The 25,149-nt window shown below is 48.3% G+C and overlaps 1 protein-coding gene across 3 annotated transcripts; it reads right to left on the bottom strand.

The window, feature by feature from the left end:
- Window positions 1-3,425: 3,425 nt before the first annotated feature.
- Window positions 3,426-20,705, bottom strand: SINHCAF (SIN3-HDAC complex associated factor). 3 transcript variants are annotated; one of them, XM_059473266.1, is made up of 6 exons: window positions 20,622-20,705; window positions 10,718-10,865; window positions 9,227-9,326; window positions 8,140-8,266; window positions 6,869-7,019; window positions 3,426-5,989 (listed from the first exon to the last, which is right to left on the bottom strand). In XM_059473266.1, the coding sequence occupies exons 2-6, from the start codon at window positions 10,843-10,845 to the stop codon at window positions 5,827-5,829; spliced, it is 669 nt and encodes a 222-aa protein (XP_059329249.1). In that variant the 5' UTR covers window positions 10,846-10,865; window positions 20,622-20,705; the 3' UTR covers window positions 3,426-5,826. The 3 variants fall into 3 exon arrangements, with proteins under 3 accessions (XP_059329249.1, XP_059329252.1, XP_059329251.1); XM_059473269.1 differs by lacking the exon at window positions 20,622-20,705 and adding an exon at window positions 20,543-20,617; XM_059473268.1 differs by lacking the exon at window positions 20,622-20,705 and adding an exon at window positions 20,155-20,396.
- Between the last annotated feature and the right edge of the window lie 4,444 nt (window positions 20,706-25,149).

Genomic DNA, 25,149 nt, shown 5'->3' with positions numbered 1-25,149 from the left:
GACGCTAATTTACTCAGGCTGACAACCATGAACCCCTGGTATTGCCGAGATGAAATTAAGAAAGACAATCAAAGCCCCACTTTCCTGTTCCTGTGAGCCAGGAAGAGCAGCGCTGAGGTCTGAGCTCGGTTTTTGCTGCGGGACAGCGGGGCCGGCCGTGCCGGGGCAGGGCGGAGAGCCGAGAGCTGCCGGCTGTGCCTGAGCCGTGACAGATCCCAGCTCCATCCCGGGGCTCCACCGGGACTGCAGAGGGAAAGGAACCTGGGACTGCAGCTGGGCACTGCAGGGATGCTGTGCCCGCAGCCGGCAATGCCCGGGACGCTGGCACGGCAGGGATGCTGTGCCCGCAGCCGGCAATGCCCGGGACGCTGCCACGGCGGGGATGCTGTGTCCGCAGCCGGCAATGCCCGGGACGCTGGCACTGCAGGGATGCTGTACCCGCAGCCGGGAATGCCCGGGACGCTGGCACTGCAGCTGGGCACGGCGGGGATGCTGTGCCCGCAGCCGGCAATGCCCGGGACGCTGGCACTGCAGCTGGGCACGGCGGGGATGCTGTGCCCGCAGCCGGCAATGCCCGGGACGCTGGCACGGCAGGTAGGAATGCCCGGGATGCTGTACCGGACCGGACGCTGCCGCTGTCCCCCAGCTCCGGGCCGGGCCGGCGCCGCCTGGCGGCCCCGGGAGCGGCGGTGGATCCGCGGGGCCGTCGGGGACTGAGGCTTTCCAACCTCCTCACAAACGCCCGTGGTCTCCCTGGTGTTGTCAGGCCGTGCTGTGGAGGTCGGCAGTGAGAGCCGCCCGTGCCACCTCCTTCTCTGCAGCCCTCAGAGTGCGCGATTCCCCCGTTCCTTTCCAAGTTTCAGCTATGGCATGTTTCCCAGTCCAGTTCCAGCGCTCTCCCATCCTCTGGCTGCTGTAGGGATGCGGGGCCAAGGCTGCAGTTGTGGCATGACACCAAGTCTGTGGTGATGAGACTCCAACAGCGAGGGAAGGGCTGAGCAGGATCAGACCAGTCCCTTCCCATACCCAGAACTGAGGGTTAGGACACCTGGGCTGTCCCTTTCCAGTCACTCTTCTGCTGGGCCAGAGGCAATGGCAAGGAATGTCTCACACTCCTCTCCCTCAGATACAGTAGAAAGTATTTGCCAAATAAGTCTCATTAATAAATATAAAAGAGACACAAAACCTAAATTCACAATGCTAGATGGTGTGAAATGTGTCATATTCCTTTCAAGCACATTCAGCATTTGGAGTACACAAGGGATCTGCTTACCTTTCTTTTCTCAGAATGTGTAACTTCTCTATAGACACATAACTTACCTGTTCTCCATTAATGGAGCTCAAAGCTGCTGCTGGTCAACACAAACATGGAATTTCCAATAGAAATGCCATGAAAGAGCAAAATGGGGTTTCCCGAAAAGGCTGGGTTGGCTACACGATGCCCATAGTGACCAAATAGTGCCACAACAGCTTTACAAACCCTACATGTAGTTGTCTTGAAAAGGAGCACTGGTTTTGTGCTGCTTTAATGTAGACTGTTTGAAGCCAGCAGCATTTCCCTGGTGCTACTTCCAGTGTCTGAGAACGAGGAGCTGGACAGAAGCTGGACATGTGCTCCCTCTCTTCTACATAGACAGATGTCCAGGGGAAAGAGAAAGAAAACTAAAGCCAAAAAGGAGTTCGATGTATCTCTGACATTAACACTTGTAGGACCAGATCTGCAGAATACATGTCAGACTGCTCTTACCCCTGACCTGGACAACATAAAAAATACATTAGATACATTAGAACCCTTTACTTTCAGTTTTTCTTACATTATATTCAAATGAAGTTTTTATATGACTTGAGAAGAGCTGTAACTTTTTGGTCACTGGGACTGGATGGGACCCAGTCATCTGCTCAGAAAGCATGTCTCAGGTTCAGTGTTGTAGAAGTCACAGAGACTTCAAAACTGTACAAATGAGAATAAAATTACTCCGCATGCAGCACCACACAAAAGCAAACAGACTTTGCCATTGCATGCTTCAGCAGCAGCAGCACTGGATGCCCAGCTCAGGCTTGGAAATCATGGTCCACTGGTGACCTCTAACAAAATACCTTCTTGTCCTATGCTGTTCTTTTCTCATCTTTCAATACAATCCTCTGTAAAGCACCTTTATAGTGCATGCACTGTGAAGCATTTTAGCAATGCCACACTTGTCATTGTGACAGCTGACCCAGGTGAAACCAAGAGGGTTTACACCCAGGATTTTGTTTCCCATTGCTCTGAAGATGCCTCCCCAGTGTTCCCAGAGGAGCTTCCTCTTCCACAGCTGAAACCCCGTTGGGTCTTCTGCCCCACAATCCCTCTATCCATCAGCACAGATGTCCTCAGTAACCTCCTGATGGTAGCTGCAGTCACAGGTGTGCAGCAGCAGCCTAAGGGAGAGTGAGAAAAGGAGCCAATTGTTTGATACAGGGTGGAAAGTTGCAAATAATGGGTTACATAGTAGGTGACCTGCTTTAGGTGGTCACCTTTTGGTGCATTTGGTGGTTACCTTTTGGTGCATTTGCTTCTCTTCAGTGAGTTTACATGGACTTTGCATTTTAGGTGAACTCAGTTGTGCCCAAGGTATGTGTAGGCATCTACAACAGATAGTGCAAGTACGTCAAAACCAGATGTTATTGCCTCACAATCTGGCAGTCTATGCAGAGCTTTCTGAAATGATTTCTATATGTATCTCTGAGTATCATCATGCTCAATTTGTAAGAAAACAGCCAGCACATCAGCAGGAATAAATCAGCATCTCCAACAAAGTCCAAAGTAGCCTCTTGCAACAAACCATCGTGCTTAAGGCTGCAATGTTTTCCCCATTATCTTCTAAACTCAGTTACTCCCTGACAGCTCCTCCCAGAGACCTTGCTCCCACCAGGCTGCTGGAGCTCATCCAGCTGCCCGTGCCTGCCGTGGGAAGGGACACACACCAGGCTCCAGCTTCAACAGAGAAGCACAAGTCTCTTCCACAGCTCCTCTGGATTTTTGGAAAGGGATGTTTCCAAATGCTGTCAGCACCAGCCCTTCAGTGCTGTTACTTCAGCTGGCCTTTGATGAATGCTTTGGTGAGCTAGACAGAGAGCAGGGCCCCTGGGAACACAAACGGAATGCCAGCACCACCCAGTGCCAGTAAGGGAATGCCTGACACACACTCAGTGCCAGGGGAAAGCTCTGTGACTCTGCCCTGAGACAGCTGTCTGTCATAACAAACACCACCTCCTTCCCTTGCTCTGCTCCTCTTTCCAAACTAAATAGGAAGGGAATTACCTCACACCCCCTCAAAAAAAAGGCTTGGTCTTGTTCAAATAGAAACGTGGGTTGCCTGGGCTGGCTCCAACACTAAATCCAATTAACAGAAGAACAGAGCTGAAATAAACACATGAGATGTTGCTTATTTTCTAAATAAGACTAAATTTATTCATAACCCTAGTAAAAACAAAGTTTGGATTACAAGTGTCTGAACAGTATAAAAGTACAAAACAGGTTCCATAGACTTCTAATACATTAATACAAAGTGCATGACTACTCATTTTGCATTACTACTGGGAATGGAAGAGGTGGGAGGGAGTAGGGGAAGCAGTTGGCGGTTGAAATCCAGCAATAAATAAATAAATACAGAAGAGATGATCCGTATCAGAGCACATCCTACCACCAACACTGCAGCCTTCTGAGGTGTACAGAATTACTGATGCTGAAAACACAAATTCACATGAAGTAGGTGTCTGCAAACACAGCAAGGACTCTTGCTCAAGCCCTTAATAGACATGACCAACCTAATTACACCTTTATACAATCAAGTATTCATTGTAGCTATAGCTGGACTCAATGGGCTTCGGGCTTTTCCAACCTGAACAATTCTATTTGGTTGAGAATAAAAGCAAGGTAAGCAGCTTTGTCCTCCCTTAAGAGCCCCAGAGTTTAGGAAAAGCAAAATGAGTCCAAGGAAAGCTCTAAGCTGTAAGGCTGTGATAAGTCAAAGCCCTGTTTCCCCTGATTTTCTTTCTCTCCAGAGATTGGCTGACCAAACAGGAGAGGAAAAAAGAAAGAAAAAAAAGCTTTGAGGGTAGAGGCTCCTCTTAAAACCTGCATATCTTTCCCTACCTATATTTTAATTTGCTAAGTATTCCTGTTTCAGGAACTGAGACTACATGGAAATCCAGTCCTAAACCCTACCCACCACAGTATTATGCCAATGACTCTCACAAAAAAGGAAAGCTTAGAATCATAGAATATGCTGAGTTGAGGGACCCATCAGGACCAACTCCAGCTCCTGGCCCTACTCAGGACACCACAAGAATCACACCATGTAGCATTCCATTGTAGGATATCCCAAAAGAGTAATAGTAAAAAATAATCCTCCCTCCCTCTAAAACCAGGAAAAAACCAACCAAACAAAAAGCAGAATTCCCAACTCACACAAGTAAAACCTTCATAAAAGGAACATGAAACAACTGGGAGCTAAAACTGCAGCACAACCTTCCAGGAAGCTGCTTCCACCCTAGAGGCAAAGCAGAGTTTGAAGGAGTGTCACAACGATTTGCACATGAGCTCGTCTGGGAATCTGTGCAGATTATCTTTTGATCACATATGCAAACAGAGCTGCTGCCTTGATTCAGCACAGCACCATTCTTAGCAGGACTTTTCAGATTCAGTATTCACAAATGTGTTGACCTGGCAGTTGCTTAAACAAACAAATGGAAAAAAAACCAACAAAACAAAAACCAACAAAACCCAAATACAGAGAAGCACTGCAGGGGAAGGGTTTCAAAACAGTTATTGTGAATCCAAACCCCAGGCTGCAACCAGATTTTGTCCCTGGACCAGAGCCTAATTTGCTCAGCAAGGGGTTTGGTTCTTTGTCAGGTCCACAACCAGGAGCAATCTTGTTTGTGGTCACATTTCAGCTGCACTGGTCCTACAGAGAGCAGTTACTCAGCTTGGGCTGCCATCTACACCTGACTTGGGCATCAAGGGGTTTCTTGGTCCATCTCTAACCATCAGGAGTTACTGCACCAAGCTCAGGGTGCCTGCTGCTGGTTTGAAAGAAGTAACCTCCCATTTTGCTATGTTCAGTTCTTAGGTAAGTCTTAATCCTTGGCTAAGGTGGGGAGCTCTCCCACCACTTCTCAAGAGCACTTTTATGCTGGAGGCCTCCTCAGATAGCTACAATTGAAGGAGAGATGTGTGCAGATAACCAGTCTGTGCACATGGGAGGGATGAAAAATTTGTCTTTGTTATGTCAGTAGTACAGGGTGAAATCACCACACCTTTAAAAATATATATTTATATAACTAGAGAGGTGACTTAGAACATTTCTATGTATTAATTCATCTTATTGACTCATACATGTCTAAGAATGAAATATTTTCTTGGGAATTTAAGAAGTTTGCCAACCAACTTTTAAAGAAATAAAAAAAAAAAAAAAAACCAAAACCAAAAGGTTTACAACCACTGCTTATTTCAGTACAGAAACATGAACTACATAAACTTTAATATACAAACCCCATCCTCATATTCACTTGGGAAGTGAGTGTGGGGGAAAATTAGACAACCTTGCAGCAGCATTCAGCTTTGCCAAGTGTTCCATAGCATCTTAAATATTATGTACAGTCTTTCTAAAAGGATACAAACTGGCTTCAGAGTTTGTGGAATTGTAGCAGTAAAACCCAAAAACAGTTCCAGGGAATAGTCTTTTGGCAGCATAGCAGGTGTCCAAAGTGAACAGTCACTTTTCTAGTATTTTTCCAGAGAATAAGAGGATCTGTATAACCTTCTGCAGCTATCCAAGGAAGTCACCACTCCTCTTGGGTGGAGATTGCTGGAGATTGGGGTCCTTCTTGTTCTGGCTTTTCAGTGGCAGACTTTTTATTGCTACAACAAGGTTTGAAGAGATGAGTGTCTATGAGGACTTCTCCAAAACGCCCTTTGTAAATAATTCCACAGCAGACCTTTTGCCTGGAAGAAATGGCAGGGAGACAGATACTTTGTTTAGAATATACAGAATTCACAAACATGCAAAAAAGCAAGTCTGACCCCAGACACTACTTTATTGAGCTTCCAGCCCAGAGGACAGGGGCAAAAAGACTGCTCACAAACAGAAAACAGGTCGGTGTCTAAATCCACAACAGCTCTTTGGGGAAAAAAAAAAAACAACAAAGAAAAAAAGAAAAAACCCAAACATGTCCATATAAAAACCAAGTCTCCAACTTTGCTTCCCAGAGAAGTTTCAGACACAACCATTTGGTATGAACTAACCTTGGCTAGAATGCACTTGCAAATATTATTTGGGAGGAGGCAGCAAAGTCACAACAATTCCAATTGAGCAGTTAGCTAAACAAGGGATTACTGTGTCACAACATGCAATAAAAGATAACAAGCTCATCAGTTCCCAGAAAACCTTGTGGCTTTCCTCCCACTCCAGAATTTTGGGTTTTTTTTTTTTTTGTTTTTTTTTTTTTGTTTTTTTTCCAAATGACTACCATCACAGGTCAACCAAATCAAATGCTGTGTTTTGCTGGCAAGCTGGGAGCACTCTTGTATGTAGCAACACATCATATCTACAGGGCATAGTTTTAAGAGGAGATAATGACAGACAGGAATATAATCTGCTATTCCCAAAACCAGCAAAAATATTTCCCAGCAACTGTTTTAATGTTTAGGGAACTGAAGGGAGATAGGGAAAAATGCTTTGAACACAAGGCATTTCTTTCCAAGCATGAACAGACAGGCGTTGTAAATGATATCCTTATACCAGGATGAAGAGGCAGAATCAAGCAGCATGCATGCAAAGTGAGCCTGCTGCCTGCACAGAGGGCAGGTTCTGGTGCTTTTTACCTTTTCCAGTAGGTGAGATCTAGGAAGGAGAACACGGGTGTCCTGCTGGCCCCGGCGCTCAGCTCCGTGTCCGAGCCCTCGTCCGACTGGTTGCTGTAGCAGGGCGACTGAGCTGGGGAGGCACTTGAAGTTGTGCTGTGGGCATCCGAATCTGCAGGGCAAAGAGGAAATGCAACGATCAGGACATGCATCCAACAGTTTACCCTCCTCCTGACCTGTGGACTGGGAGCAGAGGCACAGATGTGCTTTAATTAACGAGAAAACCTATCAATGACAATGCATTTATTTCACTTGCGCCTGCCTGTTTCAGCACAGAGAGTGTCAGGAGTTGTCAAAGAGCCTCCAGAAGTGGAAGGAGTCCTTGTACGTGAGGGATTGGAAAGAAGTTCAGGATCAGGCTTCAGCTTCTGGCTCTCAAACCTAGCCACGCTCTGAAATCACTGGGAGATCCCTCAAGACAGTGAAGATCTGTGCTCCAGACTCTCTCTAAATTAACTGCAGTGCCTTGAATGAGGAGATAAAAGCTCATTGGGTCAGGGCCTTTACTGATTCTTTGGAGACCTCTCCTTTTGACTAGGCAGGATAATTGAAAGAGAGAGAGACCGGGTCAGCAACAGTGAAGAAGCTGGAAGGTTTGCTTTAGGAGAAAAGCCTTAAGTACTGACACACATTTAGAGCCTAACTGGCAGATGGTTTTGTTGGAAAGCTATGAATCCAAATCTCTTTGGAGAGTCCTTGTACTACTGGAAAGAAATCACTGAGACTGGCAGAGGATGGTATAAGGAAACATGGTAGGAATTTAAGGGGGGAGGGGGGTAAATCTATGTTTAAAAGTACGTATGGAAGAAAAATACTGCAATGGTTTTTTTTTTGGAAAAGAGAGCTGAAAATGGCCACAGCACATTACTGAAAGCAGGGAGAAGCCTCTTCCAGCTTCAGTTTCAATGAGATCTTTGCCCAAGATGTTCTTTCTAGGGATATGTCATTTAAGAGTGGGATATAAGCTACTGCCTGCACTTTCAAGCCAGACTCCTCATGCCCCCTTGCCACTTCCCCACCTCTGTCTTGCAGCCCACCCTGCACACAAGCTCCTCCTTCTCATTCCACACCCTCCCAAAACTCTGAGGATCAGAGGCTGTGAAAACAGGGAGAGCCCAAACGTGGGAGTGCACACAACCAAATCCAAGCAGTGATTCAGCTTGGCCAGTTCACAGTGAGCTGTGTTAGGGGAGGCTGAAGTTTGCTGCCAGAATCTCTCTGGATCCACTTACTGTGCCGCTTGAATTCCTTCTGCAGTTTGCTGATTTGATTGCTCTTTATTCTGCTTCCAGAGAGGGTTTTCATTTTCTTTGGTTTCAGTGTTGTTTTAAGGCTGGGTCCAGCCCTGGCATCTACCACCTAGGACAGAGAAAATGCATGTGTGAGTACTTGTGCATCATGCTGAGGTATTATTGCCACAGTCAAGACACAGGCACTGACTTAGCAGAAGGTATTCTGAACTCCCTGAGTTAATCCAAGGCAGTTCTTGCACTGACACTCTCCTGTTTCATTTAAATCTGGCTAAATCTCTGCAGGAAAACACAGCAAACTAGTTTAAAAAACACATTTGGTTCTACTTTTGCCAACTTCCCATTTTAACACATTCAGTTTAGAACCAAATAATTGTTTAAGGTAATGCAGGTCCAGTTAAGAGTGTCTGCCAAGCATTTGCTCTGTGGTTTTTTGGGTTTTTTTTAGTAATAAATTTAACTTTTGAGTAAAGCCAGTGGTAGTAATAACCATAGTTATGGCTCCCATTACTATCAAGGCATCCTGGATAAAGATTATTATATACACAAGGAATCCTGATCATCCTCCCAGCCTTAGGCCTGAATTGAATTAGACATATCAAAACAATATATGAGTGAAAATAGCTGCAAGATTATTAGTCATTGTAATTATCTGATTAAATGAGATTGATTAATGTGTTGCTTGAGCAAGTCACTTTGTTTGGGAAAAAGAAAATCCAAACAATTTTGGATAAAGGCCAAACTTGATTTATTTTTTTTGTTTTTTGTTTTTTTTTTTTTTTTAATGTCATAAGAGACTTTTGGATGAAGTTATGAGCTATTGAAAACAAGGAATTACAAAGCAAGTTGGTCTGTGACTGCATCTCAGGCTTGCATAATCACCATAAGCAGGCAGGAGCCACACAGTAGTAAATACTCCAGGAAGGATTTAGAGATGCTGAGGGTAGAGAGGGTGATTTAGAGATGCTGAGGGAGAGTGTGGGTGAAACAGCAAACCCCAAACCCCTGCCAGCACCCTCCCTCCCTAGAAAGAGTAAGTTTTGGGGCAGAAGAGAAATTAATTACTAACATGATTCCAGTTTTTTTTTGATCCTGCTGGTAATTTTTTCCATCTTTTCACCAAAAGAACACAGGCATTGCAAATATCTCCTGAGCGAGCCTCGTGGAGCCTGGCAAAAACAAAAGCAAAGATCACTTAACAACAGTTAATAAAAGCACACCCCACTTGCTACCAGCAACAAGTATAAAAACTGATGAATAAGAAGAGTTCTGAAATTCTGTTTTTCTGACATTACACTTCATCTGGATTGCTCCAACAGTGCCATTTAAAGACCAGGTCTCACTTTCAGAAAGCACTCTTCCACACAGACATAAAAAGGTGTCACAATCTGCCTCCAGAGGGGCACTGAACACAACAGTCCCATCACCTGCAGGTTTTGGAATCTTTTCCCCCAAAACCAAGACGCAACTGCAGTGGATTGGTTAAGTTTGGAGCAGGAGGAATAATCATGTTATTCAAACCACGCTTGGGAACAAACATCAAAAGCTTGCTCAGGTCTTCACTTTCCCACAGAGCTTCAAGGATGAGTAACAAACATCACCTAACACACTCCCACACGAGCACGGGGTAAGATTTCAGAAACAGCACTCACTGGAATGACAGCAATACTTGCTCCTTCTAACAAGCTTTCCTCAGGAACCCTCTCTACTGCTAATCCATGCTAAAAGAAATGTAACAGGGAAACACTGCACAACTTTTCAGCCAATTAAATAGGAAGATTTTGGATCATTTATAGATGAATGAGGCGGGCTCAGAAAGCCATTATTTGCCCAGTCTGCATTTTTACCTTGGCAAACATATTTCAGACAGCACAACAATGATGGTCCTGGTAAACTGCAAATTGCTTTACTGCAGTTAAAACCAACAACCACCAAAAAAAAAGCAATGGATCTGCATACAGCCTTTGCCTGCCAAGGACAGTAGTGAAGAAATATGATAAGGAAAACTGCCAGCACCAGACTTGTGTACAAAAATCCAAGGTAAATACAAAGCACTCTAAAGTTCACTACAGAAAGAGTGTTTCTAGAAGAAGTGAGGAAAATTTCTGAATTTTATACAAAATTTCAAAGCTCTTCAAAAGTATCCCAAAAATTTGAAAGCTCACAATAACTACTACAAGAAATCTCGAGTATTTATAGCTTTGTTTACCAATGCTTTCAAGTAACATTACCTAACTGGAAAGCTAATCACTTTCTAAGAGAATGGTTTTCCAATTAGAAGTTTTAATAACACATTGCTATATCATATTTGAACCAAGACACCAACATTTGTAACAGGGTACTGTGCATAAACCATGCTGAAACTGCTAAATAATTACTCATCAAGTTTAATCTAACATTCTTGAATTTTCAGAGCCACAGAAAGCCCCCATGGATGTGTAGAGTTCATTATTTTAGGTAGGTGTTTACAGACCTAATCTTTCAGAGCAAGAAGGACACTACATCAGGTTTGCAGCTCAGAGATCAATGCCAAAACTGCTGACCAAGGTGGGAATCTTACCCAAAACAATTCTGGAAATCCTTTTCATAACGTTTACTGTCAGTGAAGCGAGAACTGGAAGACTTCGCCCTGCAAATACAGCAGCCCTCTATACTCCGGTACATCTTCGGTTTGTGAAAGCCAAACATCTTTTCCTCCCAGCTGTGTCCTGTGAAAACAAACAGAAACTGGTGTTAATTATCACTGTTAGATAATGAAAGAAAAAAAAAAATCTATGCTAGATTAGGGCATAGTTTATTTTATCGAATGTGTCTTCAGAAGAACAGATGCACCTAGAACGTGGTTGTTGAGAAAATTATATAATTAACAGCTGGAATATTAAGCAATACGCAGCAGGACCTATAATGAGCTCATTTACTGCAGAAATGTACTCCAAGGGCACATGTAGAGGCAGCACAACCCAGATGTGTGAATGCAGCCCACCTGGCCACTGAGGGCCCTGCACAGGTGGCAGGACAGGCTGCAGTGTGTCCAAGCCATGGGTAAGGAGCTGAACTCTGGGTCACTGAGCTACTTCATCACCACCACCACCACCGGTGCTGGATGGAAACACCCCTGGCAAACTCCGCTGAGAGTGAGTAGGAGTGTTTTAAATGAGCTGCAGTCATTCCCCCGGGCTGTAGGGCAGACATACCTGAAAAGCTGCTCTAAAAACAGCAGGGTGGAGTCGCACCCAGCCCTCAATGGCCCTGTCTGCACTGCAGCACCCGGGAGCACCTCTCTGTTCTCAGGGCCTGGGTGAGCATCCCAGCTCCATGTCAGCACATGCTCTGCTCTCCTGCCTTCCCCACCCTGCTTTCCATGGGAAGGAAACCGAGCTGGGAAAGAAAGGCCAGGGAGCAGGACCCTGGGGCACATCTCAGCATGTGCCTACCACACATGTCCTGCCAAAAGGATGCAAAACTCCAGGCACAGGGAGGTTGTTGCTTTGAAACCACCAGCTATGCACACTTGGTGCCAGCCCAGAAAGCTGAGAATGCCCTCCTGATCTGTTCTTTTCAGTACACCAAGGCTGGGATTTGCTATCAGAGCAGGTATTATACACTGGAGCCATTTTCCAGGCAGAAACTTCTCAAGTCACCATGACCCTCACCAAACCAGCTCTCCCCTGTGTTGGCTGTTCCCCAGTGCAGACCCCTGCCAGGCACAGTCTGACACAGCACGAGCACAGTCAGAGCAAACAGGGTTCCCACAGCACCCCAAAAACCCAAACCAGCAACTGAGCAAAGCTGCTGCTCCCCTGGCACTGGGCCTGGACACACAGCAAGTCCTCACAGGCCACACAGCATCATCTCATAATGCAGGCAGGGGCTGTTCCAAGATGTTCTCCTTTGAACAGAGCCTGGTGCAAGGTTTGCCTCCACCACCTGCTGCAAGGGGTGAGCAGCCACCAGCAGCCTCTGGTGCTCCCCACACACCAAGGGCTCAGAGAGGGCACAGGCTGCAGGAAGCTCCAGGAGAAGAGGTTCCCACTGCTTTAAAAAAAATTAAAATTGGATGGAGCCATGCAAATAACACAACATTTCCCTCTCTTTCCTTAACAAAAGCCAAGCTGCTGAATTCATGAAGAAGCTAACAAAAAAACCCCAAACACCTGAATGACCCAGCAGCTCAGGAGAGGAGCAACTGTGGTGAGAGGGAACTCTCAGTCCCTTCTCAGTCCCAGGTAGTACCAAGTCCCAGTAATCCAACTCAGGTTACTGGTTAACACTTGTGCCATAGGCATCTATCCCCAAATCTTCCACCTTCAGAAAGGTAAGGGCTGTGATCCTTTTACCCTCCAGTGGTACAGAGAAAAATAATTTTTGAAATCTTGTGCCTACAATGCCAGGACTTGCCACATCATTATGGCAATAAAATATTTTGAAAGACAGGTTCAGGTGAGTTCAGAAACCTGCTTCCACAAAATGTTCATACCCAGCATCACGCTCACCTGACTGACAGGGGGATGGTGTGCAACAGGAAAAGATCCTGCACACTTCTGTGGGACCACAGCAAAAGCTGGGGAACCACCCAGCACCAGGCACAGTCCTCTGCAGAGGTGAAAACACATCCCCCTCACCTCAGGGGGGAAGATCAAGAGTAAAGGAGCACGGCAAAATAAACATGCAGTTTCCCAGACTCTTTAGAACAACAGAAAAGTATAAATTGTATCCAATATTGTTGGCTAATACTCTGACACAAAATCCATCAAGGAACCTATTTCCAGCTGAAAGTGTGCATGTTTGCATTTTCAGTCCAGCATACAGAGACCACTTGGGGTCACTGAGGTTGTGGCTCATGCAATTACTACTGCACCAACATTCAGGAAGACTCAACTCTCCATAAAGCTTGTCTTGACTTGTAGAGCCTGTGGATGGCAAGGCACTTGCTCAAGCTGAATGCCAAGGAGATCCTGCAGGCCTACGAGAGAGATGGAGAGGATAAATCCTTCCTTCCCTCCCTCCTGTCCCAGGTCGTGCTGTCTTCCACAGGCTTGAAGTGCTGAATTCTTCAGCACAGGGAGCTCACCCAGGTTATATTCTCCCAAGGTTAACTTGTGCAAATATCCAGCAAAGTCACCCCAAAAGGTGTCAGGCTTTTCAGGAGATTCACTGCTCCCTGTATTGGTACAGCAATGGCCTGAAGGCCAGGAGTAGATCTGGTAAGTAAAAGAAGATATCCAAGTAGTGACCGGCTGAATGGACTCATGGAGGGATGGTCACTCTCAGAACTACTCTCAGCCTCTGCTGGATGTGCAGCAAATGAATGCACAGCCAAAGCAGGTAAATATTCCTGGCCTGTCAAGAAAATAAACAACAGAGTATGTAGGCAAACACTCAGAGTATTTAGTTTCTTAGCACCTGATGTGCTTCTTTGGGAGATACTCTTGAGGACATTGCCCAACAAGCCTCTGGAGATCCAACAGCGTGCTCACCTGGGAATTTTCAACTTACAAACAGCAATTTTAGATGTTGTTTGACTACTCCAATGTTAAATCTGTGGTCTGGTACTTTCCTTCACAAAGTCAAAGACTAATTGCAGATACAAAGTTCACCCATGCTGCCAAATGTAAGCAGCAGGAAAATCTTGACTGCTACGTGGCAAGAAACAACTATCAACAAGGCAGTTTACCTTCTAACCAAGTTTCTTCTAGGAATCCAGCAGTGATAAAATGATCTCTGTTACCAGCTGGTATTTACACCAAGTAGAATAAGATGCATGTTTTACAATGTTCTGGCAAAGACTGGAAAACACTTATATTCTGAAAATATTTTGCCTTGCATCATTGCTGCCATTCTCACAGGAGCAGCCTTTCATCACCACCCTTCAATAGAAGGGAAACTAGTGCCATCTGTTTCCCACTTGATGAATGGTCAGCAATGGCATTACCACACATCATGCCTGAATGGGGAAGAGCTAGCAGCAAAAGCACAAGTTAAACAGATTTCTCTGACAACTGCATCCAAGCGCAGTTATAAATGGAAGGCATCAGTCCAGTTACACATTTAATCCTAAACAGTTGCCATTTGACCATTATACACTAAATTTTCTGTCAGCTGGGCAGCTTAGTAGATAATATGGACTTAGAAGTAAATATGACTGTACCATTTAAAAGGTTTAACTTGAAAGATTTGCAATTTAGATATTGAATTAGAAGCAGGCAGTTAGGATGCCAGCTGCCCTAACACCTGAATCTTGGCTGTGGAACTTGAACCATGCAGAATTTGGGACAGATAAAAAAGATGGCAAGTAGAAACAAAGTAACTTGCCTAGAAGTTAAAAAGCATTGCACAACATAATTCTGCCAAAGCTAAGCATGCCATTAATGCTATTTAACTTTGTTATTATTTGCCAAATTTAAGCATGTTATTAAAATGTATCAGCAGTTGCACAGAAGAGAAAGGGAGAGATCTCAAAAAAAGAATCAGAAATCTTAGCAGAGCATTATCTGTCATTCTGCAGAAATGAAGATTTACCTGCACTAGTGGGAAAGCAGTATTCCCCCAAGCCAGGGGAAAAGTGATGCTCTTCCCTCCCTGGTGTCCCTATCCACAGCTTCTCCTTGCAGAAGTTGCTATTCCCTCAAGTTCTGCTTTATACAACTGCTTTAGCAACCTGAATGGACTCAGAGAAGTCTCCAGGAAAGTGCTCTCGCCATTCTTCTGCCTTCTCACTTTTGAAAAAGCAGCATCAAAAATAGAAACTTGTCTTTCAAAAGAGAACAGTAAAGTGCAGAAGAGAAAAAGTAGTGGGAAATTAAAAAAAAAAAAAAATCCCCACACCCTGCTTATTACCTTTGTGAAAGGCTGTACAAAGAAGCATGTGAAAGGCTGTACAAAGAAGCATGTGTGTGAAAATGGTTTCATGTTTTTGTTGCCTGTCAGGACTAGAATTTGGTGCTTAATTTTCTTTGCAAAATTTAATTTGATGGTCTAAATTAAAAGGAGGCATTGCTTCAGATGCTCATTAAGTTTTCAAGTTAGGGAAGAACTTCTGAACTCTTTCAGATCTCCAAGTAAGCTGAGCCACTTTATTCGCTTTTCCAGATTCCTTCTGCATTCTTTCTGATCACCCAAGAAGAATGAAAACCTTTTATAATAGGAAGGATGGAATTCCTAGAAGACAGGCATGTCTCCCTTTGTAACACAATTACCAGGCCAGTGGGAACCAACACGCTCACCTGCTTCTTGCAAAGCTCAACGAGAAACATTCCCTGGAGTTACAGTCCAAACACAGAGTATCAGAATCCTCCTCCCCTCCCATCTCCCCTCTCTGACCCGGGATCGCTCACCCTCTGTGCAGCCCAGAACTGCCAGCACCTCTGCCAGAGAGGAGAACAACGATTTTATTTCCCTTTTTGTGTCCACAACAGCCTTGGCACAGCCCCCCCGAAGCTGGGCTAAAGAAAAACACCACCTACCCTACATATGTGGATGCAGCCGGTTCCTGTCAAAGTAAAACTCTCACAATTGTCACCCCTACAGCATTTCACTGGAACTAAGAAACACAGCCAAAATTACACCTTTTTTTTCCTTTCTTTTAAAGAGAACTAAACAGATGCCTTAATATAGAAAGAATATAAGTGCTCTGGCTTTTGCCTCTGCAGGAGCATACACCCAGGCACAGGCACACACATGAAAAATGCTTCCAGAGCTGTCCACGGCGCCACAGGCAGAGTCACCCATCTCACAATAAATTCTTGAGCCTGTCCCTCGGCTGAAATAAACTGCAGTACCTCTACTGCAAATCAAGTGCAAGACAGAGAACTGTACATCAGCAGAGGAACTGATCTGTATCAGAGCCTCAACATAAACATACCTCCCCTGAGTTCACAGGCTGCTGCAAAAAACCCTTGGAAGAAGATTGGATCCCTCAAAAAAAAAAAAAAAAAAAAAAAAAGAGAATATTTTAACATGCACAGAGCCAGAATGCTCCAAGGATGGTAAGAGACCAATCTAATTGGAGTAATCTGAAAATGCAATGTCAGTATCTGCAAAAATACTTTTTAATGTCATCTCTCCCTATAGTTTAAAACAGAGGCACTAATAACCAACAACCACAACCTTGGAACTGTGCATATTGTACACACTTCTGGCTCCCTATATTCTCAGATTTTCCTTGCACTTTCCTTCCTCTCTCTACCCAGAACAACTTTACTTGGAGGAAAGCTGCATTTACCAGGAACATCTGAATGTCACAGCATGCTTTCACTTGGTGAGTTCAGCAAAACCAGAGAAGGTCAAAACCACATCTTCAGGAATCTCTCCTCTGACAAAATAAGTAACTCACTCTTTTGCTGGTAGATGCCCACAGCTACTGTTGTAAGTGAAATCTCAGCACAGCCAGTGCACCTAGCAGCAATTACTAAGCGTGTATCAAAAATCAAATTGGACACTTCTTTCCCATGTCTGAGTCTCCATGGCATCCTAGCTGGATCCCAAGCTGTTCCTAGTTCCATTTGCAGAAGCAGTCAAGCCATAAAGAAGCATACTCACCTGTTGGATCTTCCCTGGGAAGGAAGCTCCTAGCTCATTTAGGGAACTGATGCTGAGCCACGTGGGCGCTCCTCTGAGCTGCCATGTGGCTCGTGCTCCACAAGGGATAGGCCAAAGCATGAAAACAATAATCAGCAAGATTTGCATAAGGGGGAAAAAAATTCCAAACCTGTCCCACCTGCAGACATTGCAGCTTGAAAGATGACTTCCCCCTGCCTGAAACTCCTGTTGCATAACTCACACCACGCTCAGCCTGAGCCCAGCAGGGAAAACTGGGATGTTCTCAGACATGTGCTGGAGTTCAGGCTGAGATGCTTATCTGGGTACTCACACCACAGCTGTGATGGTGCTGTCTGCCAGCACCTGCTACTGAAAAAGCATCACAGCCACTCTGGATCATGAGACGCTGAACAGCTTTTTTTGGCTAGGTTCTTTTATGTTGTTTTTAAAAGGGATAACATACCTGGATGGGGACTTAAACCAAATGAGCAGTAATTATTTGGCAGAACAACTGAGGTGACTTCATTAAAGAGGATACTTTTCCGTGTCCTTAAGCAGTATTACTGGTCACTTCACTTGGACTTTGGACTGAGCACACTGCAGAAATGCAAAGGCTTGAGTTGTGAAATGGAGCCCTGCCTGGGCAATTTTCAAGTCCCAGCTCACTGGCTTCTTCTTTGTGCTAAAAAGCAAGTGCTACAGAGGGTGCAAGAATGAAGCTGATTGTCAAGTAGGATCCTGTGGATGTCGTTCATGTCATTATGAGGGAGGTACAAGAAATGAGGTGTTAAGAACCAATGCAAAGCAGAGTTAGGTAACACAGAAAGAGCTGTTCAGCACGAGTAAGACAACAAACCGTCACAGTTTAAACTTTATTTTTAGCCTCTGTGAATGTATCAGCTTTTTTAACGTCTTCTGCAAAGAAGTCACTGATATTTTCTTCTTAAAGGAAGACTGAACACATCGGCAATTAGCTTTTTTAGAGAATGAAGTGAGGAGGAATTTTTCCCAGAGGCTCTGGCACTCAATCCCACCTACTTTCAGTGGGAGCTGGGTGTTGCATGACTGTGGGTGTGTTTGAAAATCCCGACTTGCTACTTGCTGCTTTTCTACCAGGTACCACGGATCCCAGGAAACCTAGAGCTCACCTGTGTACCAAAGGAGCTGAGTGTCCACATGGCATCAGCAGAAAGGGACAGACAGCAAACTGGAAACCTGTGGTGCAGAGTTTGTGCAATCTGTAAATTTAAAAAGCTGCAAACTACACAGTGGATCTGTCTGACTGCAGGCTGGTGAGAAGGGGGTGCACACACCCTGCACACGGCTGCCAGGAGCAGCCTCGGCTTTGGAAGCAAGCAGGAAAGGAGTTTGCTGAGGAACCATCACCCTCACCGACTGCCTGTCCAAAGAGCGCAACACTCGCGTGTGTCAGCCTGCCACCTTCCTAAGCGCCAAATCAAAGTACAAAAGAGCATCGCAGGCTGTGCCCAAGCACAGCCGCCGCTGTTGGAGCCGTGGGCTCAGGGCAGGACGCTGGGCCCTCTCCTGCCGCTCCCCGGCCACGCGGGGCCGGCCCGGCTCCAGCGCAGACACGTGTTGGGGCACGGCAGCATCCCGCACCCCTGCCCGCACAGCCACGGCGCGCAAGTTTCTGCAATTGTGATGTTAATTGAATAGTTCAGGTCCGAAGGACGGGCCATCGGTCGGGGACGAGGCTCTTTGTAGGATGAACCGGGGTTGTTCCCGCCGGGAGAGCGGCGCTGGGGGGGCCCGGGGCGGGCGGGATCCAGCCCCGCTCGCTGCGTAAACAACAGGTTTGGCAGGTCCCTTTAAACCCCCTCGGTTGCAGCACCGGACAGGGGGCACGGGAGCACACGGCAACTTTTATGTCTGTAAAGTGAGAACGCAACGCGGAGCGCTTTCCTGGCGCAACACGGCGACTTTAAAACAAAACAAAACCCCACCAAACCCTAAATAACAAAGGTGAAAAACGCCCCAAAAAGGCAGAGCTCGGGCCGCCGCGTGGCCCCGGGCACGGCCCCGCTCCCCCGTTAGCGCCGGCGGCCGGAGCCGGGAACAAAGACCCCCCCGGGGCACACGACCTACTTTGGCGGGCGGCGCCGCCGGTCAGGTGGAGCCGCGGGAGCGCACACGCGGGCGGCCACAGCACTCCCGGCCCTGCCGAGCGCTCAACGCGCCGAAAGACGGGCGAAATCAGAAATAAATGAGAAGAGCCCGGGAAGGGGAAGGCGGCGCGCCAGGGAGGAAAGCCCCAGCGCGGGGGTGGGCGCTGCGAGGCGGCCCCCGCGCTGCAAACGCCGCCCCACCACGCGGCCGCGGAGCTGCCGCCCCATGCGGCGCTACCGGGGCAGCGGCGGGAAGCGGGGACGGAGCGGCGGCCGCACCGCCGAGCACCGGGAGCCCCGTTCCGCCGCCGTGCCCCGCCGCCCCCCGTGCTTCCCCCCCGCCCCGCGCCGGTTCCTCATGGCTCGGCCCTGACGTAATTCAAACATGGCAACAGTTTCACTTCAAAGGGCCGTCGCGGACCTCCCGGCAACGCGGGCACGCCGTAACGGGGGCAAGGCGGACCCCGGAGCGCGGGGCAGCCCCGGGGCGGCCGCCGGGCCCTGCCCGCCCCAGCGCCGTGCGCGCAGCGCGGAGCCGTGCGGAGCGCGCCGGCAGCCAAAGTTTCACCGCGCCTCCAAACTCCTCAAAACCGCGGGCAGCCCCTAAAAAACAGCGTCCCGCGCACGACAAGTGTCACCCCAGGGACACCCGGCAGCGCGGGGCCGAGCCCCGCCGGGCGCGGAGCAGCGCTGAGCCCCGGGGAGCCGCGCCGCCCGCAGCACATGCGAGCCCTTTGTTTTCCCTCAGCCGGGCGCTGCCTACGTGCCGCGCCGGGGGCACGCCGCCCGCCCCGCCGCCCTCCGCCGCCCCGAGTCAAAACTTGTTGGCGCCGGCAGGAACGGGAGCCGCTCGCACCGGCGCCGAGCTACGGGAGCGGCAGGACGCCATCGCCGCCCGCCGCACCGGCCCCACGCCCGCAACGCCGCGCTCCGGGCCGGGGGCAGCACGGGGCAGGCCCCACGCCGCGACCGACCGACAGTACGTGTCCCGCCAGCCCACGGCCGCACGGCCCGCTCTGTGCAGCGTGCACGGAGCCGGACTCCCCCGCAGTTACCAATGATAACTGGAAACAATAAGAGTGCCCCGCTCTCCCCACGTGAAACACGGCGAGGGAGGGATGGCGGCACCGGCGGGCCCCCCTCCCCTCCGCCGGCACCAACTCGAGCGGGCGCTACAGGTGTGCGCTGCGGGGCGCGCCCGGGCCGCACCTGCGGCACCCGCTCCGCACCGCCGGGGCCGCCCGCGTGGCCAGCCAGGGCAGCCGCGGCCCGGGAAAGGCGCCCTGCAGCCCGGCATCGCCGAGCAGCCCGCTTTTCCCAACCCGCTCCGCACCTTGGAACTGCTTTCGGAGTTAAATGATGGGGAAGTGACTACTCTTCCCTCCTAAAGTCTTGGAGATTTAACCGTGCTTTCGGATGGGGAGCAGAAGTCAGAGTTCCAGGGATGGGTCCGCAACAATGCGGGAGGCGTTCCTCTCCGCTCGCGCATCCTTTAAAACTCTGCTCATGGCAGGAAAACCCGGGCGCAGCGCCGCTCGCAGCAGCCGCACGCGTGTCAAAGCGTTTCAAGGCGGCAAAGTCTTTTTGCCGCTGCAAAAACTGCGGACAAGCTCCGGCGAGTAACTTGGAATGAACGCAAACCACCGGCTGCTGGAAAAAAAAAAATAAAAAATCCCAACACCACCAGAAAAAAAAAAAAAAAAAAGAAAAAGGAAACCCACCGAGAGCGAACAACACAGAACAACAAAACAAGCCCCGAACAACGAGCAGCAAGCAGGGAAGGCATCACCCGTCACTCACCGCCGCGCTGCGCCCACCAGGTCCCGTCCGTGCGTGCGGAGCGCGGCGCTCCCGCCGTGCGCGCGCTCCCGCCTCCCCGCGCTCTGCCGCCGGCGGCCGCGCGAGCCCCCCCACGCCCCGCCCACCGGCCCCCGCCCCTCGGCCGCTCTGCGCAGGCGCGGTTCCCACGGCTCCGTTTCTCATCAATCGGGCCCCGCCGGCTGCGCGCGCCCCATTGTCCTTTTAAGGCAGAAAGGGCCGCGCGGGAAGAGCGCGCGCGCGCGCGCGCGAGGGGGGGGCGGCGCCCGCCGTGACGGCGGAGGTGACTTCACGCGCGCGCGCCCCCGCCCCGCACCTGCCTCGCGCCGCCCCGCCCCGGAACGGCCCCCGCGAGACCGCCCCGAAAACACAGCGCGAAACACGGCCCGAAACATCACTGAAAATACAGCCTGAAACACAGCCACAAGCATCACTGCAAGCACAGCACGGACCCGCAAACACAGCCCCGAAACATCACTGCAAACACAGCCGCAAACATCACTGAAAACACTGCACAGACCCGCAAACACAGCCCCGAAACATCACTGCAAACACAGCCGCAAACATCACTGAAAACACTGCACAGACCCGCAAACACAGCCCCGAAACATCACTGCAAACACAGCCGCAAACATCACTGAAAACACAGCACGGACCCGCAAACACAGCCCCAAACATCACTGCAAACACAGCCGCAAACATCACTGAAAACACAGCACGGACCCGCAAACACAGCCCCAAACATCACTGCAAACACAGCCGCAAACATCACTGAAAACACTGCACAGACCCGCAAACACAGCCCCAAACATCACTGAAAATACAGCCCGAAACACAGCCCCAAACATCACTGCAAACACAGCCACAAACATCACTGAAAACACTGCACGGACCCGCAAACACAGCCAGAAACATCACTGAAAATACAGCCTGAAACACAGCCAGAAACATCTCTGCAAACACAGCACGGACCCGCAAACACAGCCAGAAACATCACTGCAAACACAGCCACAAACATCACTGCAAACACTGCACGGACCCGCAAACACAGCCAGAAACATCACTGAAAATACAGCCTGAAACACAGCCACAAACTTCACGGCAAACAGAGCACAGACCCGCAAACACAGCCCCGAAACACAGCACAGCCCGAAATATCACCGCAAACACAGCCCCGAAAACACAGCCCATAAACATCACTGAAAACACAGCCCAAAACACAGCACCGCAAACATAGCCCGAAAACATCACCGCAAACACAGCCCGAAACACATCACTGAAAACACAGCCCAAAACACAGCTCAGCCCCAAAACAGCACCGAAAACACAGCCCGAAAACATCACTGAAAACAGAGCACACACCGCAAACACAGCCCCCAAAATATCACTGAAAACACAGCCCAAAACATCACCGCAAACACAGCACAGCTCCGCAAACACAGCCCCAAACATCACCGCCAACACAGCGTACAGCACAGCCCCGCAAACACAGCCCGAAAAATATCACCGAAAACACAGCACACACCACAAACACAGCCCTCCAAACATCACTGCAAACACAGCACTGCCCCGCAAACACAGCCACAAACACACACAGTCCCGCAAACATAGCCCAAAACATCACCGCAAACACCGCACAGCCCCGCAAACATCAGCACAAACACAGCCCCAAACGCAGCACAGCCCCGCAAACACAGCCCTGAAACATCCCCGCAGACACAGCCCTCAAACATCCCAACAAACACAGCCCAGCCCCGCAGCATCGCTGCGAACACAGCCCCGCAGCAGGGCCCTGCCAGCCCCGGTGGCACTCCGGTGACACTCCGGTAACACTCCGGTGACGCTCCGGTGACACTCCGCCCCCGTCCCCCCGCGCTCGGCAGCCGCGTTGGTGCCGCCGCTCCGCACCGAGCCCCGCGGGCGGAGCGCCGCAGGGAACGGGGAAAGGTTTTATTTTTTTATTTTTTTTTTTTCCGCTCCGGGTTAATTTTAATGTTCCCTCTCTAAAGCGCTCCAAAAGCCGTCAGCGGCTTATGTAACTTTTCCTGCAGCGTCACAATGAGTGAATTGAAAAGTCGCGTCATCGCAGCCTTTGGGTTCACGGCTCCTTTGTGCAATTTTGGAAGGAAGAGCTGCTGGGCGAGACGGCCGGCAGGTTATGTTGAAATAGATTTCCTTTGAGAACTGTGTCAGACGGATTAGCGTGTGATATACAAGGTAACACCTCAGGAGTTATGACTTAGCACCATCGCAGCCTGTGCCTGCAATAGAGCTGCGAGCTGCTCCCTCCCGGGCTGGCACTCAAACCCAGCCCAAATATGGATTCCTTTCTTTTGAGCTACTTAAAAGTTTAAAAGTTTCCCACAGAATCGACTGCAGCTCTGGCACCACATGCAGGTGTGGTTGAATACTCTAAAACACTGAAATAATGCCAAAAAATATTTCTATAATAATTGGGGTTTTTTCATGACAGTGATCTTTTCAGACTCATCCTGATTTGGGCACAGAATTAACAACTCATCAAGAACTTTTGCTGAAATTATCATTTTGCTTCCATCAACAGCTCTAGTTATGATCTGGGAATTTTCAGAGAGCAGGACAAGTGATTTTCCTTACCTTGGTCTGAGGATTTTGCATCTTCTCTACTTGCTTGTAAATCCGTGGTAATTGTACCCCATCTCCTTCCTCAGTGCTGCCAAAGCAGCCACTTTGGGCACAAAGCACAGGAAAACACCATCCAAGGAACCCTCCAGGCTGTTATTTGAGTTTTGGGGTTCTTTTTGAGTGATCGGAGTGCTGCCTCTGCTACCAGGGCTTCCTTCCACACACACCTAAACCAAATCACAGAATCACAGAATCACAGAATTTTCAAGACTGGAAGAGACCTATAAGATCATCTAGTCCAGCCGATGTTCTAACTGTTCAGCTAGATCATGGCAGCAAGTGCCACATCCAGTCTTTTTTTAAATTCTTCAAGGGATGATGCCTCTACCACCTCACTGGGTAAATGATTCCAGTTTCTGACCACTCTTTCTGTGAAGTATTTCCTTCTTACTTCTAACTTACATCTAGCTTGACGCAACTTGAGACTGTGTCCTCTTGTTCTATCCGTTGTCGCCCGGAGAAAGAGGCCGACCCCCAGCTCACCACAGCCATTCACATTCAACTTGTGAGCCACAGGTGTACCAAAGGCTGAATAATTCCTCAAAATATTTCTGTAATTTTACTGCTTTTAACTGGTCTAGGGAACTCTACCAGCACTTTTGGCAACTTTTGTTTACACATAATGTGTCTGATTTCACCTGCCTCTTTCTTTTTGATTGGAGGGAGTGATTGTCCCAGATTTTCTCCTAGTATTTCCCCATTTCTTTGTTCTAGCACACTATTTATTCCATTTCCCCATTTCTTTATTCTAACACATTATTTATTCTATTTCCCCATTTCTTTATTCTAGCACATTATTTATTATATTTCCCCACTTCTTTATTCTAGCACACTATTTATTCCATTTCCCCATTTCTTTATATTATTCTTCTCAAGCCCCCTTGGTGACATTCCTTTTAGTCCAGCACCACCTAGTTTGGCATTTAAACCCCCAAGTGACAATGAAATGACATTTCCAAGGAGAATTCCCTAAGACACCAAGCAGAACCCAACAGAACAAAATGGATCTCTCAGTGCCCATCAACTGCTGCCCTTGTCACCACCATGCTGAATGTTCACAGAACATCTCAGGGTGGGCTTTGATGGCAAACAAACCAGGGTCAGGACAACTCCTCTGGTATTTATTTCACAGCTCTGTGCCCTTCCGCTCCCAATCTCATGAGCACAGGTGTTGCTGTAACCTGGGGAGGATTTGAGTTTCCAAATTCAGTGCTGTGAACAGCTCCATCATCCCTGTCCTCTCAGAGGAAATAAAACCCCTTCTACCCACAGAATTCCAAATGGCAACACAGAAACGAAAAGCATGGTCCACCCTTCGTTTCTGAAGCATCTCTGGTTGCCCTGAGGTGTTTGCTGATGACATTTCAGGGCTCTGCTGTGACTCCACAGTGGTTTGAGATTTCATTTTTGGCTGATAGCCAGCTTGCAAATAAATGAAAGGCACTCAAACACCCGATGAGCTTTCACCGAGGTTCCCCCAGCCCCTTCCCCCTGAGCAAGGCATGTGTGCTCTCCACAGCATCAGAGGGACACCTTGTCTGGCCTCACTGCTGGGAAAGGGTGATGGAAATAGCCCCAACTTGGGACAAACTTGGAGAGTTTAATTTAAAAATGCAGATATGTGAAACAATGCATGCATCTTCACACTACAGGTGAAGCCTCATTTCACGAGGTTCTGTTTTAAAAAATTAAGCATCTTGCTTTCCACTCAGAGCTTGCTATAAAGCAGGAATATGGGATTTCACAGGGATCCCAGGTGACCTTGAATATGAGCTTTACACCAGAGGATTTATCCTCATCCAGATCACTTCTGAAAAACATTTACTTTAAGAATGCATGTGGAAAA

This window comes from Ammospiza nelsoni, chromosome 5 (genome assembly GCF_027579445.1).
Source record: "Ammospiza nelsoni isolate bAmmNel1 chromosome 5, bAmmNel1.pri, whole genome shotgun sequence".
NCBI classification, from domain to species: Eukaryota; Metazoa; Chordata; class Aves; order Passeriformes; family Passerellidae; genus Ammospiza; species Ammospiza nelsoni.
Note: the sequence above shows the minus strand (reverse complement) of the source record. Positions and strands in the feature narration are given on the sequence as shown.

What these genes read in the sequence shown, in the direction of transcription:
- SINHCAF (XM_059473266.1), bottom strand. Translation starts at nt 10,845, where the DNA reads ATGTTTGGCTTTCACAAACCGAAGATGTACCGGAGTATAGAGGGCTGC. An exon ending in GAAGGAATTCAAGCGGCACA is followed by an intron (nt 7,020 to 8,139) that starts GTAAGTGGATCC and finishes TTTGCCCTGCAG; the next exon opens with ATTCGGATGCCCACAGCACA. An exon ending in GATCTCACCTACTGGAAAAG is followed by an intron (nt 5,990 to 6,868) that starts GTAAAAAGCACC and finishes CATTTCTTCCAG; the next exon opens with GCAAAAGGTCTGCTGTGGAA.